The 16,019-nt window shown below is 38.2% G+C and overlaps 1 protein-coding gene across 1 annotated transcript; it reads left to right on the forward strand.

Moving 5' to 3' along the window:
• Nucleotides 1-82: 82 nt before the first annotated feature.
• On the forward strand, nucleotides 83-15,837 carry ca10b (carbonic anhydrase Xb). Its single transcript, XM_079456252.1, has 9 exons — nucleotides 83-397; nucleotides 2,107-2,181; nucleotides 7,488-7,630; nucleotides 9,684-9,869; nucleotides 12,331-12,426; nucleotides 14,156-14,228; nucleotides 14,567-14,721; nucleotides 14,838-15,009; nucleotides 15,224-15,837. Exons 1-9 carry the CDS (start codon nucleotides 340-342, stop codon nucleotides 15,244-15,246), a joined length of 981 nt encoding a protein of 326 aa, XP_079312378.1. The 5' UTR covers nucleotides 83-339; the 3' UTR covers nucleotides 15,247-15,837.
• Nucleotides 15,838-16,019: the final 182 nt, after the last annotated feature.

Here is a 16,019-nt window from a genome sequence, read left to right on the forward strand (position 1 = left end):
AGCGTCACGGGAGCGCGAGCCCCTCCTGCGCGCTAAACCTCTCATCCGCGGGCAGGTAGCGCAGCAACAGCATCCGCGACTCAGACAGCACGAACGAGGAAACCTTCACACGTTTTCTTTCTTCCGCGGTCTGCGCGACCGACAGCGTCTAGTCAAAATCCAGACTTATAAGTTTCTGTGTACGGAGCAGGCGTTTTGTAATTGAGCGTCCGGGGTCGCGACTTACAGGATGATGCTCATACCAGCGAGTGACGGAGCTTGTGCCGCTTTACACTTTCAGCAAGTCGTATAGAGTTAACAACCCGAAGACGAGCGTGATGGACACGGACTGAATGAATAATGCCGCACGTTTTGGAGTTCATTCTCATTCTCAACATTAATGTCATCTTTCTAGAAGGTAAGTTGTGTTTAAGGGGGAATCTCTTAATAGTTAAGTGGTTTACGTTTATTAGTGCAGTATTCTATCTTTAACGCAGTTGCCTGATAATGCATCGACGTACAAATGTAAATCGTTTAATATTGATAGGCTCGGTGATTCTCTATAACACATTTACATTGCAATGCTTGATGTTTAATGTTTAGCCTAAATGTTTACTGTAGTCGTTTAAAAATGGAAAAAGGACGATTTACATTTTCTCACCCGTATTTAGAGCCTTTCTGTGTGGACGTTTTCGTATTTGGCATCCTGATCATTTTGCTGCACATCTGTCCTTGGTGTAACGTTCATAATGTGGAAATGAATGTGTTAAAATATTTTAACACATATCATACAATATATAAACTATACATGCTCTATTGGTGATCAGAGTATAAAGGATAAAACGTTTTTTCAAAGAAAAAAAATTATTTGGCAGATTGTTAGTGATTCATGTGCTGAAGCTCAAGTAAGGCTCATCTCGAGTCTTTTGCACTTGCTATTGAAGTACCCACAGTGGGTTGGCAGTCGTGAGTTTGACGTCATCTTCTCTTCAGGGGTTGAACATCTCCCAAACACAAACACAAGTTAGATCTTCAAAGAGTGGGATCTGTGCTTGCAGGTCCAATATATTTGAAATGCAAGTGGCTCATTGTAAAGACACAAAGTTTGATATGAGCTAAATCGAATACTTTGTGGGTGCCTGTGCCACCTGGTCAAATGCATGTGGTTTATTTTCTTATTTCCAGTAAATATTGTCTCAATGACTCACGCGTGTCCAAAATGCAGAAAGAGAGATTCATATTTAGAAGTGTAGGGGTCACCGCCGCACAACAGAGTCCTTCTTTATGTAAAAGGTATTTATATAAATCTCGCTATGTTCTGTTCGATTTAACACTCCAAGGATGTATTTTAGAGGATATAGGGTAGCTGGGGCTCACTTGAGTGTGTGAATTTCAGGCCTTTCACCTGCACATGTAGCAAATCCATGCAAACCAAGTCCATCCTTCATACGCTCCAGATGCCGACCGTGATTCCGAATAGCGCCTTCCAATGAGTGGCTCAAACTAAATGCACAAGCTTCTCATATTCCAGATACAGATGTCGATAGATTGGCATGGAGGCAAATTGCTGCCGAATGATCCTCTGCCCCGTTCTTGATGGGCACATCAAAGTGAGCTGGTGTGAGGGTAGGGCTGTGGTGCGGTGTATTAAAGAGCGGCCCTGGGTGCTTGACTTGGCAGTGGATATGATGCAAGCTGCAGCCTGGAGCCTGAGGGAGAGAGGTGAGGTGAATAGTGATGTGAGATAACAGAGTGAATTCAAAATGCTGGAGTCTGCTGCCTCTGTGACCTACTTTCCCTCTCCGCTGATAGGGCCTATAGCTAAGCAAGGATGCTTCTGTTGTCATCTCTCAAATTAGTTTTTCGGCCAATTAAACCTTACGCTAGGCAAATATAAATCTATACCATGTTTACATATATCTACATCTTAGTCGAATTTGTTGGCTCAGGTATAAGTAATTCTAACTGAGATTGTTGAGAGGCCTTCAAATGTGGGAAGAAACGGCTTCATCGTGACGTTTGACAGCAAAAACTTCTCTCCGTGGGGAGCTGAGGTCTTTCACAGGTGTGACTGTATTTTCAAAGAGCCGTGGGTGAGTGATGTGTGAATCTTCTCTTTTCTCGCAGCACAGCCGGTCTCATCAAAGCTTCACGATGGTTGGTGGGCTTACAAAGATGTTGTCCAAGGGAGCTTTATACCAGGTAAGCCTTTTAAAAAAACTAAAGAAAAGACAAGACTATGCAGAATGCATCCTGTCAAAAGTCATGGCGTTTGTCACACTAAAGCTTGCAAGCTTTGCACGAAACCTACTTTTTTCACAGAGGCTTTGCGTGCTGTCATAAACCATTATCACAACAGTTTTCCGTGCATATGAATATTTAATTCTACTTGACTCACACATGCACAGTATAATATATGAATTGTAACAGACAATGTAAAAAGGTATTTAACAGCATGTTACATGCGATGGAGAACTTAAAGGGTTACCCCCCCCAAAAAGAAAATTCTGTCATCATCGAGATGTTCCAAATCTGTATACATCGTTTTGTTCTGATGAACACGGAGAATATTTGGAAGAATCTGAACTCTGTGATCATCAGAACAAAGACATTTATACAGATTTGGAACCTGTAAATGAAGACAGAATTTTCATTTTTAGGTGAACTGTTCTTTTAAATGTGAAGTAAAAGTAATGTACCATTTTTGATAAAGCCAGTGTTGCTGCGTCACTGTGTTAACACGCACACATGGCTTATTTGTAGTTGTCTCGCACACTAAGGTGGAATGGAAGGAAGTATTTTAGTTGTAAAAATTACACACCCCGACTTTAAGTGCCTCATTGGGTTTAAGAGTAAATACATTTCATGTAATCCATATTTACAGCAGGTTTCAGCTGATTCATGTATACTGCAGCAGAGGCACTTTATGAGTTTTATTTGAAGTAATTCATTGTCCAGTCAATGCTATGTATAAGGCGAATAAATGTATGTAGCCATCAAAAGAGCTCTTTGAACACTAGTGATAACTTTAATGGTGTTTTCCTCTTCTGCATGCTTAAAAGCTTTTAATAAAAACAATCTACAGCAGACAGAGCTGTAAAATCCGAGATGATTCCTGAGGAATACTTCAAAACAGGCAAACTTGTACAAGGACACAGGCTATAGCATCAATCATAACTGCACTGGATATCAAGTAAGCCCTATAGCAACTCATACATATATATATTGCACCGAAATTTACCTCTTTTGAAAGTGTTCTGCGAGAGAGAAAAGCTACTGGGTTAATATTGCATAAATGTCCTTGAGACTACCGGTGAAAGAAAGAAAATGAGAAAGCTTTCAAGAAGCAAATGTCATGCGTCCCCCCACAACATGTCTGGATTAATCTTAAGACATTACTCTTATGTGAAGCATTCATTTCCTTGTCCAATGTGAGAAAACTGAAGGCGTTTTACTATTAATCGTTTTAACTTAAGCGCTCGCCTCAAGTGCTTGTGACACTTGGTTCAGTCGGCGAAGAACAGTTATTGCGTATAATGTATGTGATTATTGTATATTACTTCACATTTGTTGTTAAATTGATCTCGCTCATAACGTGGCTAATGTTAAGTGTTGCAGTGTCGAACTGGTTGGGATATGTAAAAAGACAGATGAATGTTTTTATAGAAGCACCACAGAGTCACAGTGTTTACACTTTCATCTCAGACAATTAAAGGGCATGGCTTCATTTCAAAGTCAGATTTAAAATAACTTCATTGAGGTATGATGTTACATATTCATAAACCGCCTGTTTAAAGTGTACATATTAATGAATGAATAACTGTCCTGTTTTAGAGCTGATTATGAGTTAAGAGCCGAGACTGCTACGTGACATGTTCTACTTTTCTTTTTGCTGGTTAAACTGCGGCCAATCCATTGGTGTGCTATCCGAAGCTAGGGAACAGCGCAAGTTTATTTTAAATTTCAAGATTATTAGTTGTATTCTTGCTTTTGAGATCTTGACCAATGGCCTTGAGTTGCCGGCGTAATTGTGGTATTAATCTTAGTACCCTAATGCGCAAGTACTTTATGGGCAAGATCCATTATGTCAGTGTTTCTCAGTGTTGTACTTCCTCAAACCATAAACATCCTTCTATGTACCTCCTCCCTCATGACTCACAGACATAGACTACAGTCACACAAAATATATTATATTAAGATACATATTGTATATTATACAGTAATATATTAAAGTGACAGTTCACTCAAAAATAAAACTTGTGTCACCATTTACTCACCCTCTTGTAATGTCAAACCTTTATGCTGTTCTTTCTTCTGCAGAACACAAAAGAAGATATTTTGAAGAAAGTAGGTAACCAAAGCTTTCCTGTAGCTCAGTGGAGCATTTCACAAGCAATTGCCAAGGTTTTGGGTTCGATCCCAGGGGATTCCACATACTTTGAATCAACTTTATAGGACATGGCAATGCAAGACGCTTTGGATAAAAGCGTCAAATGCATAAATGTAAATGTACAAACAGCGCTGGCTCTCATTCATTTCTATTGTATGGACACAAAACCAATGTAAGTGAAGGGGTGCCAGTGAACAACATTCTTTAAAATATCTATTTTGTGTTCTGCGGAAGAAAGAAAGTCATAAAGGTTTGAAATTACAAGAGGGTGAGTAAATGAAGACAGAATTTTTACAACTTTAATTTTAAAACTTGCAAAGCATGTTACTGGGTACAAAATAACAATTCCAAACTGATTTTTTTAAATAACAGATTAAGTTATTAATGAGAAATTGTGTGGGAAGTTACTTGCATTTCCGATGTTAATATGTACAGTCTGTGTTTGTATTTATTATTCATGCTTGTGCATTTGCTTTTGCAAAGGTACAAGGTCGCAAAAAGCTGTCATTTTATAAAAGCACGTTTGGCCAAACCCAAGGTGAGCAAGCATTTTCGATGCATTTCTACAGAAGCTGAGCATCCCAATACTGAGGTGGATTGTTGGATTGACGGCAACATCATACTTACATGCTACAGGGCACCCTACTTTCATTATGGAAATCCAGTTGCTTGTAAAATTGTATTTTGCTTTTATTTCATTTTAGATTGACCATGTGGTGTTTGACACAAGAGGGTTAAATGGTTTTAATGTTAATTTGGTCTTTAATTTAAAAAATGTGCCTATATTCATCTTTACCTTGGTTTCCCCCCATTTGGCAACCATTAATTTATGTTTGGGGGGTTTCAGCTAATAGCGTTTGCTTTGGAAAGCTCATTGCTTGCTTTGAACTCATTAACATTTTTGAAAGATAAACAATAATTAGCGTTTCTGGTGTTTGCGCTCATGTTCTAGTATTACGCAGAGCTCAGAAGCAATTCACCACTATGATTAAATGTATATTTTCAACACACTCCATTAACACTTTTTCCAAGAAACTTTGAACAGAGCAAACATTGCCTTATCGCTCCATTTCAACAATTAAATGTGCCTATAACCTCTCATATGTTCAAAAATACAAAGGTCTGCAATAGGTAAAAAGCAAACATTAATAGCATTTGAACTTATGCACTCTTGCTGTATTTATGCAACTTTTAATATGATGCAACATCAGCGCTTATAGTGTTGCATTGTGTTGTAATGTGACTATTCAGTATTTTTCCCTTGTCATACCCCAAAACCACTTTGAGAGAGTTTTCATTATTGTATTGAACCCAAAGCCAAATCTGGCGCAGATCCCCGAGGATGAGGGTGCCATCTGTCTAGCACTCATCAATTGCTACAGCGAAATCACTGTATCACTCCAAACCCAACGACTAGTGCTTTGACCTCAACAATGGACTGAGAGATTTAGCTGTGCGGATTCACAACTAATATATAAACAAACCATTACAGTAATCCACACAGTATGACAGACACTATTTCTCAAAATACCAGAAGAACTGTTTGTTTTAATCTATCACAATGATGTGCAAATAGACAGTTATTAAATGACGGACCAATTCAAAGTATACTGTGTGTGAGCACAGTAAAGTGCCGCATCTCATTTCACATGAGATTCCGGAGTGAGAAGGGTGTTTACATAAAGCCATCGCAGCAAAACTGTTCAGAGAGAGAAGGGTTGATAATGGCCACAAAAACTCAATTATGACACTTGGCACACAAAACAAACTTCACTACACACCTTGGAGAGACAAATGAGATAATAAAACTGTTTGAAACAGCCTTTTAAAGTGTTTTCCATTTCCCTTCTAAGATTATAACTTTATGTCTTTAAGACAATGATGCCTTGTTTTTGGCAAGCTCTATAAATGTACAGAATGAATAAAATGATGGTCCAGCTGGGACTCTAAGCTTCTACTCAAATAAGCAGATTTTTATATCGCTTTTATTAGCAGCTTCCTACTCCGTCTGTCCTTGACATTTAAGGAAGCACAGAAAGAGGAATTTCAACAGGGAAAAAATAAAAACAGATTCCACGTAATGAGCTCTGTGGCTGTCAGGATGTCAGACAAAAGCAGGATTACGCTTTAGTTAGATCACAGTTATGGAAACAATCATTTATTTGGGTCACTGTACAAAGCAACGCTGAAAATACAGGAGTACTGGGCTTCGATGCATTACACTGAACAGAGCTTGTGTGCTATTTCAACGCATCCTATAATCTTTGCATTTAATGCATTTACTCATTCTAATTTAATTCTTCAACGTATTTAGTTTATATTTCCTAGTTCAGTTTCACTGGAAACATCCTACAGAGCTGGTCAGCAAATCAGGTCAGCTAACTGCTGGATTAATTTATAATCACATCCTATGGGGACAAAAGGTGATGCTGTTTGCAATGAAACGGTCTAGATGCCGATGATCTAATGAGGTTTATGGGCAGGCTCACAAACACAGTACCCTGTTCTCTCACACAGGCACACGTTTCTCGCACCTCACAATAGATGGCTCCTGCTAATGGAAGGGATTCCCCTGGTGTCGGGCTGATGTTTCCTTCGGCCATATTGCATTCTGCGGTTCAATGCACCAAACATCTCTCTCCCATCAGGGAAAAGAGTTGCATAGTTGCTTTTAGAAGAGCAAAATATCTCGGAGAATAAATTAATCATAAGGTCAAGCCTGTCCTTTGGGTATGTTGCTGACTAATTTCATCTGTGTGGGTTTTATGTTTTTTTGTTTTGTAAACTGAAGCACATTAACATAGTTATTTGACTTGGATGCAAGTCCTGCACGCTATCGACCTCATTTGAAATGACAATCAGCACAGTAAGTAGTGAAGTTGATTGCTAGACCAAATATTGAATATCACCCACAACCCACATCTACGCCGTGGATGAGACTCACAGACTAAATTCGGGATGAGCAATCTGTGATAATCCCAAACATATCCCATCGTGACCCTTTTCAAAACAGCAAAGCGAGCAGCCCACAGCTATTGAATCAACAATGTTTACTTTAAAGCCTGAAATGTAATTCTCACATCTTCAGGACTCTGTTTTTATGTTTATATTTTATCAGTGCCGTCTTTCTGGGGACTGGTTAACACTGCGTGGAACCTTTGCGCTATTGGAAAGAGACAGTCGCCTATAAACATCGAAACCAGTCGAATGATATTTGACCCCTTCCTTGGCCCGCTCCGGCTCAACGCCGGGCAACGAAAGGTAAGTAATGGCAACGATAAAGCCCTTTATCATACTCATGGCTTAGAATAGCAATAACACCACGATAGACGCCGCCTTATAATTTCGTCTACAATATCTGTAACTTTAAACGGCTAGAAGACGGACAGCTCTATAAGGAGTAGATTTCATCATTCTTTGCTCTGGTCCAGTCCCATAATTCACAGGGATTTAGACACGTTTGGTTTATAAACCACTAGCTTAGATAAACTGCCATGGCCAGTCCATTTATCAAATGTAATCACCCATGTATTCATTTCGGTTGCTGTTATTTGACAGGCAGTTGTTTAGGTTGTTAAAGTGTGCAGCTGAATGTTAAAGTAGCGGGTTTATACTCCACCGGCCAACGAACCAGATCCTCAATTATATTTGCAAGGCATTGCGGTAAAGCTTTCCAAATTAAGTCTTTGAAGATGTGCCGGCCTGATGGCTAATGCTCTAAACTGCTAGTTTGTTACAGCGGTGTAGTAATGAGATCACAAATACTCACTGGCATGGAAAATTGCTTGCTTTCAGTGCGGCACACCTGTTATCTGCTAGCATATTAGTGTGACCAAACCCATTTACCTGCAATTAAATCAATACAAGACTGACACGGATCCGGCATTCGATTATTGATTATAAGTGAAATGTAAAAGATGTAGATCCACTGAGAGCAAACGGCGGGATTTAGTTCAGAACGAAGGAGGGAAAGAGTTAATTCCTCATTTAACATCCTGTTTTATGATTAATGCTGCTGTGCATCTGCTGGGGGAGATTAAGCAGACGCACCATCTGTGCTGACAGGGGATGTCAGTGAAGGATTCTCCAGGGAAGCTTCGAGAGGTTGTGGTTATAGACGATATACCGTAGTTCATCTTCACTCAATAATACATTAGTATCCCAGACAGGAGCCCAAATAAAAGTTGGCGATATTCTCGTGAGATGTTTCTGGTCCTATTTCAAGAGACCTAATTACATTTATGTATGCTTTGCTCATTGGAGCTTGTAATGGCTGTGTTTTCTGTTTTTTCCTGTAGAAAATTCCATTGGAGACCTAAATGTTCTTTGTGAATTGTTCTTTGTGAGTTTGATTGGTTGGCTGCATTAGTTACCGGGCGGGGGGTGGAGGGGGGCTGTTATATAACGGGAATTTATGCATGGAAACTCTAAGGCTGTAACGGAAACGTTGACTTTTGAAGTCTTTTCTAGATGGACAAACGATGTTACCTGCCAGGCTTTCATTCATTCATTCTTAAGTTATTGAGTGGAAATATTGGATTGCTTCTCTTCTTTATCTCGATCGTCTGTCTTGGATAGTCCAGATTAATGCGGAAAAAGAATGAGTGTCATTCATAATAGCGTGACGTAGTTTAGTGCCGCTTAACTTTCCATTTTACATTGAATTATATCGGGCCACGGACCAAAGTGAGCTTAATTACCACTCGCTTCGCATTTATCGAGATAAAAGAGTTGGGCTAAATTCATTGCTTATCCTCGTGTTCCTGAGGGATCAGCACTTCTTAAACTCTCCCTAGATCACAAATGAGCCATCCATATTGGCTAATTTGAAATCCTCCTCATTAAAATACACTTGTGAATACACTTACAGCTCTTTGGAAAGGTGTTCCTGTTCACTAGTGTGCCATAATCAGATACATGTTGTTCTTAATTAGTAATCACAACTTTAAACGGACATCTTTTCACATGTACTATTTTTGCAGCCTAGACTGTTTGCTGTATAGTTTCTACCTTAGCATTTTCACCTGCCAGCCATGTTTACCTTGAAATGCCCCTCGGTCTTTCCGAACTAATCCGTTTACTACATTCATGCTTTTTTCTGGGGATTCCTCACGCTGCAGGCACAATGTCCAGCATTGCAGATAATTCCTTTTAGCCTAACCAGCTGAAAATTATTATTTTTCTTGCAGTAAGGTTACGTATTGTATAAACAAGGTAAGTCTGAGGCACTCGGAACAGCAATTTATCAAAAAGGTCAGGGATGAGAATGGCAGAAAAATTGAATCCATGAAATATAACCCAGGTGCTTTAACAGGTCAGCGGAACCATGTATAACACGGGTCGACACGTATCCCTGCGCCCAGACAAGTCGCACCTGGTGAACATCTCTGGTGGGCCGCTGAGCTACAGCTACAGGCTGGAGGAGATCCGGCTTCATTTTGGCAGCGAGGACAGCCGGGGCTCAGAGCACCTGCTCAACGGCCAGGCCTTCCCTGGAGAGGTGAGCTAACAAAGAGCCTGGAAATACATCACTGCTGTGGGATTAAATTAAACCTGGCTTTCAAAAGTCTAGATAGTCTGATAAACCTTTAAAGGCATTGGCACTGAAGGTAATGATGTTAGCTAAAATGAAGTAAGTCCCTTTCATCACAGATTTTTCGAACGAGACTCAAAAGATCGACTTTCCTCTGTCGACTTTCCAATAACTGGAAGGTGAAATAGAGTTACAAGACCGCAATGACATTTCATTTGAACATAGTGATCTCTGAAAAATCTTTCAAAGCCGTGTCATTTGCTCCATCTTTCACTAGAGTGATACATCCGAGCAGTAATTTCTCAGAAAATGTGTACTGTGCAGTGCTATTGAGCATAAATGAAATGTATTTTATTCTGGATTTAGAAGAAAGGTTAGTACTAAAGTGAGGGTTGCACCGGCAACCGTGCAATTGAAACTAAAGAAAGTGAACAACAGCAAGCTTGACTGTATATGCAATACAATATTTGCTTTTAATGCCCCCTGAGGTGAAATGAAACTAAATATGAGGTGTAGATATGGTCCAAAATGCTCAGAAAACTAAATGCTCAATGGAAATAAAGAAAAGAAGTTACCACAATTTTATCTGTTATTAATATTTTGTTGCCTTGGAATATAAGGTTCTATATGAAGAGTTCAGATGCAAAACCCCCCAAAAGCCACCTCCGTCAAAAAGGAGATTGTGATGTTGAGTAAATGCTCCACACACATTGTATATGTTACTCAGTTCATTTTGCTTCAAAACCTGATGAGTACCACATTCTGCCCAGTCTGAAATATCTGTTATTGCTGAAAGTAAATGTAGGTGCTTGATAATAAACGCTAATTGAAACGACAAGGTCGCCTTCCAGATTTTAAATGTTTTGCATCTTTACTCCTTATATACATTCTGGGCAGTTTTAAAACATTGAGCTCAATTTGTCTTTGCATATAAAACCTTTTGTTTTCTAAAAACAACATGTACACAACGTTAAGAAAAGACATCACATGATGTAAATAAATTAGAATAAGTGTTATTAAATTTGTGAATAATTAAATTTTGACAAAAATGTCAGATAGAACCTTATAATTCCAAGGCTACGAATTGTTGATCCTCTTTTTTGGTAACATTTTGTATATAATATTTGTGTTGCATAAGAGTCTTCTGAAGTTGGAAATCACTTTTGTCAATTACTGCATGTTCCAGTTTGTATAGTTGAGAAATGAAAAACTTTCTATTGAGAATGAGATCAGCAGCTTTATGTGTATATGAACCCCATGCATCACAAAGGCAGGTGGCTTTTTAAAGCTTTGTCGGAGACTACTTCAGTGGTTTGTGACCCAAAAATGGGTCAATGTTTTGATAGGGTTGAGTACAGCAGGGAAATGCAATGATTAATGCAAACAATAAAATGCAGATAACCATAAAATCGTGCACAGCGCAATAAAAATAACAAAATAGGCTTATTAACTTTTTAAAAGGAAAGAGAAACATTTTAAGGGTCAGAGTCTGGACATTCAAGCATAATGATATTTGGCGCAAATTCATCTATCACTGGTGTGGAAGCAATAGCCACATTAGGCAGATGGCTACATGGAGCTTTGTGACCTCATCCAATAATATACCTGCAACAAGGTCAAACAGAGAATAGTGTTTTGTGCAGTGAATTATTGGCTGGCATTTCATTTTGTGTGTTAAACAATATTGGTACATACTGGGTCACGACTTCTGGGTCCTAAGGCAAAACCAGCTACTTAGCTTATACTTCAAAAGGAAATACAAACTTTCCAACAAGAGCCGGAAATACAAACTTTCCAACAAGAGCCTTTCGTAAATGGTCAAGATTATTCATCAGGTTATACAAGTAACACATATCCAATAACTGCCTAAACTTAAGAGTTACATGCTGCCACTCGAGCGAGTACCGTCCGGTGTAATCCACACCTCACCTCTGATTTCACTGCCGTCAGCAGCCTCACTTAATTTTCCTAATCCAAATGAGGTTATATGGGCAACAGCTTTCCAACAACTTCATTTTGAGGCAGACAGGCGAGCTCATTATAACTGATGACTGTAGCATATTTTCTAATGAGCTCCAATGCAATTTTGAGCAACTGAAAATTAAGCGCCAGCTTTGCTGGCTTCCATCTTGCTGATTCCATTGAGCTGCACTGAAATAACGATAAAACACAGTGGAGGAGCATAAAGGAACTTCATAATGTTTCCCATTAACAAATCATTAACAATTTACGCAAAACAAAGCAAAATATTTATATAGAGTGATGTACTGAAACTCGTTACTGTGTTACGTAAGATTACTAGCTGACAGTTAAAAGTTAATTTATGAATGCAGATATATACTGTTTGAGACGTAAAGTCGTAATATTATGGCTCCATATGCACATTTACCCTGCAGGTGTTATCTAAAGTGTTTTCTTCTGTTTACAGGTCCAGCTCATCCATTACAATCAGGACTTGTATTTAAATTACAGTGATGCTGCCAGGGGCCCTAATGGAATTGCGGTTGTTTCTATTTTCATGAAGGTTAGTAGGTTCAGGTCCTTTGAATATTAAAACGTTTTTATTGACGATCATGATATAATGCTTATAAGACCAGTAGTTCGTACATCCACACTTTATATGATATATGATGTTGCTGTCCTTAAAAAACCTTAAATGCACTGTTTTTGAGAAAATGGAAAAACACTGTACTTTTAAATCATTAAATACTGTGTTTTTACTTGAAAAGTACTTTTTTATTGGGTAGATACAGTATTTGCAAAACCCAGTGACAAACTTAGAGGGTGACTTATAATAATCATTTATGGCAAAAAGATTAAATCACGAAATATGGAGATAAAGTTTCAGAAGGACAGCAGCAATATATTCCATGACGATTCTAACCGGAATTAAAAACTTTTATTTACAATATACGTTTTAATTTAATATTGAAAATACAGTAAGTAATAATTGATTATTAATAAATAGATCAGATTATTAAATCAATAAATTATCCAAAGAGTTAGCATTCATAGCATTTGTGAACATTCCATTGATGCACAATATTGCTTACATGCAACAAACACTATTCCATGCAACAAACATTTCCTCAAAACATTTTTCTGACATTATTAGTTATTGCTAATAAACAAATCATATTTTTGATATGTAAAATAGAAACATACTTTTCTAAAGGCAGTTTTTCAGATTGAAAATTCCTCATACACAGTGCATAATGCTAGGAATTGATTAATAAAAGTAACATTACCACAATAAAGCGTTTTATTGATTTACATTTTATTGCTATCTTTTAGGCATTAGTTTACTTGCAGTGTGAAGAAAATCAAAAATGACACTGAGGCTATATTAAAATGCATTAGACTGTTAATAAAAGCTATTATGAAATGTTACCAAGCAATTTTGTATTCCGCATTTTAGCAAATAAATAAATATTAGTAATTAGTACAAATTAAAACATTATTGATCATGTCTGAAAATAACTTTTAGTTGTCTGGGTCATTGTAGAATGTTATGTAGAATTTATTTTAGACCATCAGTTCACATTTTGTCTTTTCCATCTTAACTGAAGGGAAAATGGTGGCGATTGGCCAGCATTTAACTTTATCTCACACTGTGACATCTTACGACTAGCAAATCTCTGTGGGTATCGCCTCCCTGATGGTGTATATCGTGCCTTTTGAGAAAATTGAGGCAGAACAGCCAGGGTTGAGATGAAAGGATGCAGTGTTGGTTTCACACAGTGATCGTGATGCGTAAGAATCGAAAGATAACTAATGAAGCCACTTGGATGAAAGGCATACGTGTTCAATAATCGGAAAAACACGAGATGCACCAGAATGAATTCTACAAGACAATTAATGTGTATAGTGGAGATACTGTTATCTCATAATGAAAGGTCTCAGCGGTAGCTTATGCCATTTGTGATTAATGTATTGAACAAAGCCATGTTTTATTAAAGGGATAGTTCACCCCAAGTGAAAAATCTGCCGTTATTTACTCCTTTTGTCGTGACAAGCTCATGTTATTGTTTTTTTTCTGAGGAACACAAATTACTTTTCACACTCAAGTTTATAGTATGTCAAGTGCAAAAGGACCAAAGAAATCAAATTGGTTGATATATTCCTTGTCTCCTGAAACCATTAGTGTGGCTGGCATCAGATAAAAAAGTTGGTTGTTTTTCAGTTATTTTTCAAGGGTGATAAATTAGCAGATCTGGTTTGTATAGTGTTTTTTAATTTTCCATTACTTTCAGATTTCAGAGCCTACTAATTCATTTCTAAACCGAATGCTGAGCCGAGAGACCGTTACAAGGATTACATATAAACGTAAGTGTCCACTTATAATAATGTTTAACACTATGGCCTGGGGAAGTTTACATTTATTTTGTATTCTCTTACAAACTTGGGGTACTTTTCATAACACAGAAGGAAATTTTAGTGACAAAGATAGCAGAGGCGGAGGTGAGTCTGCAAAAATGGCCTTTATCAATGCAACTGGTGATGTTATATTGTGATATTGTATCCTCTCTGCATCTAATAATGCTGAAGTGATCCTGTTATATCCTGTAGGAATATATCTAGGCGTCTTGAAATCCTTTTGGTATTTTATAATAATGCGTGTGATACCTCTCAGCCTAGATCTCAGTTATTTGATATCTTTTCAGATGACGCGTACTTACTGATGGGGCTTGATATTGAAGAGCTGTATCCAGAAACCTCTCGGTTTATCACATATGAGGGGTCCATAACTATTCCACCGTGCCTTGAGACAGCCACCTGGATCTTAATGAATAGGCCAATATACATCTCACAGATAGAGGTAACAGTACATTGGTCAAATATTAACTTTGGACATTTACAGTTTGGGAAATTGATTGATGATTTTGACTTTGTTACATGAGGAGATAAGCACTTAACACTCTTTACTGTCATCAGATGCAATCTCTTCGACTTCTCAGTCAAAATAACCCGTCTCAAATCTTCCTGAGTATGGGTGACAACATGCGACCACCGCAGCTGCTCCACCAGCGCTGCATCCGCACCAACATCAACTTTAGTCAGAGAAGAGACTGTCCCAACAATCGTGTGATGAAGCCGCAGTATAGAGGTCTGTCTTACCAACACACTGCACATAAATAGCATGCGCGAAATGTATCGTAAGCAATTTTTTGCAATAATGCATGCTCAATATACAATGTTCAATATAAATAAGCGATCTCATTATTGAACTGCTTTATTATAACAATTGCTCTTGAAACAGACCGAAATGGAAAATCTGATTTAGCAGATATCTGACACGTCTTCTCTGCTGCTCTTTTCAGTGAACGAATGGCTTCTGAAGTAACGGTTTGACATTGATTAGTTACTTTGGGATTTCCGGCAGCAGCTGCAGAATACAGCGGACGGACAGAAGACGTTTGATCAAATACTGCAAGATGAATCTATCAATAAAACAAAGGAAAAGAGGATTCTTCAATATAAAAGAAACTACTTTTAAACTTGTTTATATGTTTATAATAGTAGCCTATACATCAATCAGAGACAGTGAAAGCAGTTGCTCATTTATCTTTTTTGACTGGAGTTCTATCAGCCAGGATATTGTTCACATGGACAAATAAAAGTGTACATTTTCAGCACGCTGCTGAGGTACAGTCCACCATGACACTGTTTGCATCCACAAAGCAGGTGCACTCGACGTGTGTTGCTTTCTGCACAAGGATATAAACTTTTATATCAGGCAAACAAGGGGATTTCAAGCCTACACCTTGGACTATTTTGAGCATGTTGCCTTCCTTAAGTTAGTGTTTACAGTGATAAATGAACTGAGTGATATCTGGCCAATGAAGTGGTTATCTCTTTACTCATGATAGCTTGGGAATGGGGTTATGTAAAACTGAAAAAGTTGTGAATGTCATTAAAATGTTGGAGAAACTGACACTTTCTATGGGTGTTCATGCATGTGCTTCTGTGAAGTGACTTGGATTTAGCTATATAATTGTCAAACGGTTGTAGATTTATCTTTTAGAAAAGCATATCAAATCATTGTTTCATTATTGGCATGTTTGACTGCATGCGGCGCTGCGCAGATCAATCGGTATGACATCAAAGTACCGCGAC

The sequence above is a fragment of the Barbatula barbatula genome (genome assembly GCF_947034865.1).
Source record: "Barbatula barbatula genome assembly, chromosome: 5".
NCBI classification, from domain to species: Eukaryota; Metazoa; Chordata; class Actinopteri; order Cypriniformes; family Nemacheilidae; genus Barbatula; species Barbatula barbatula.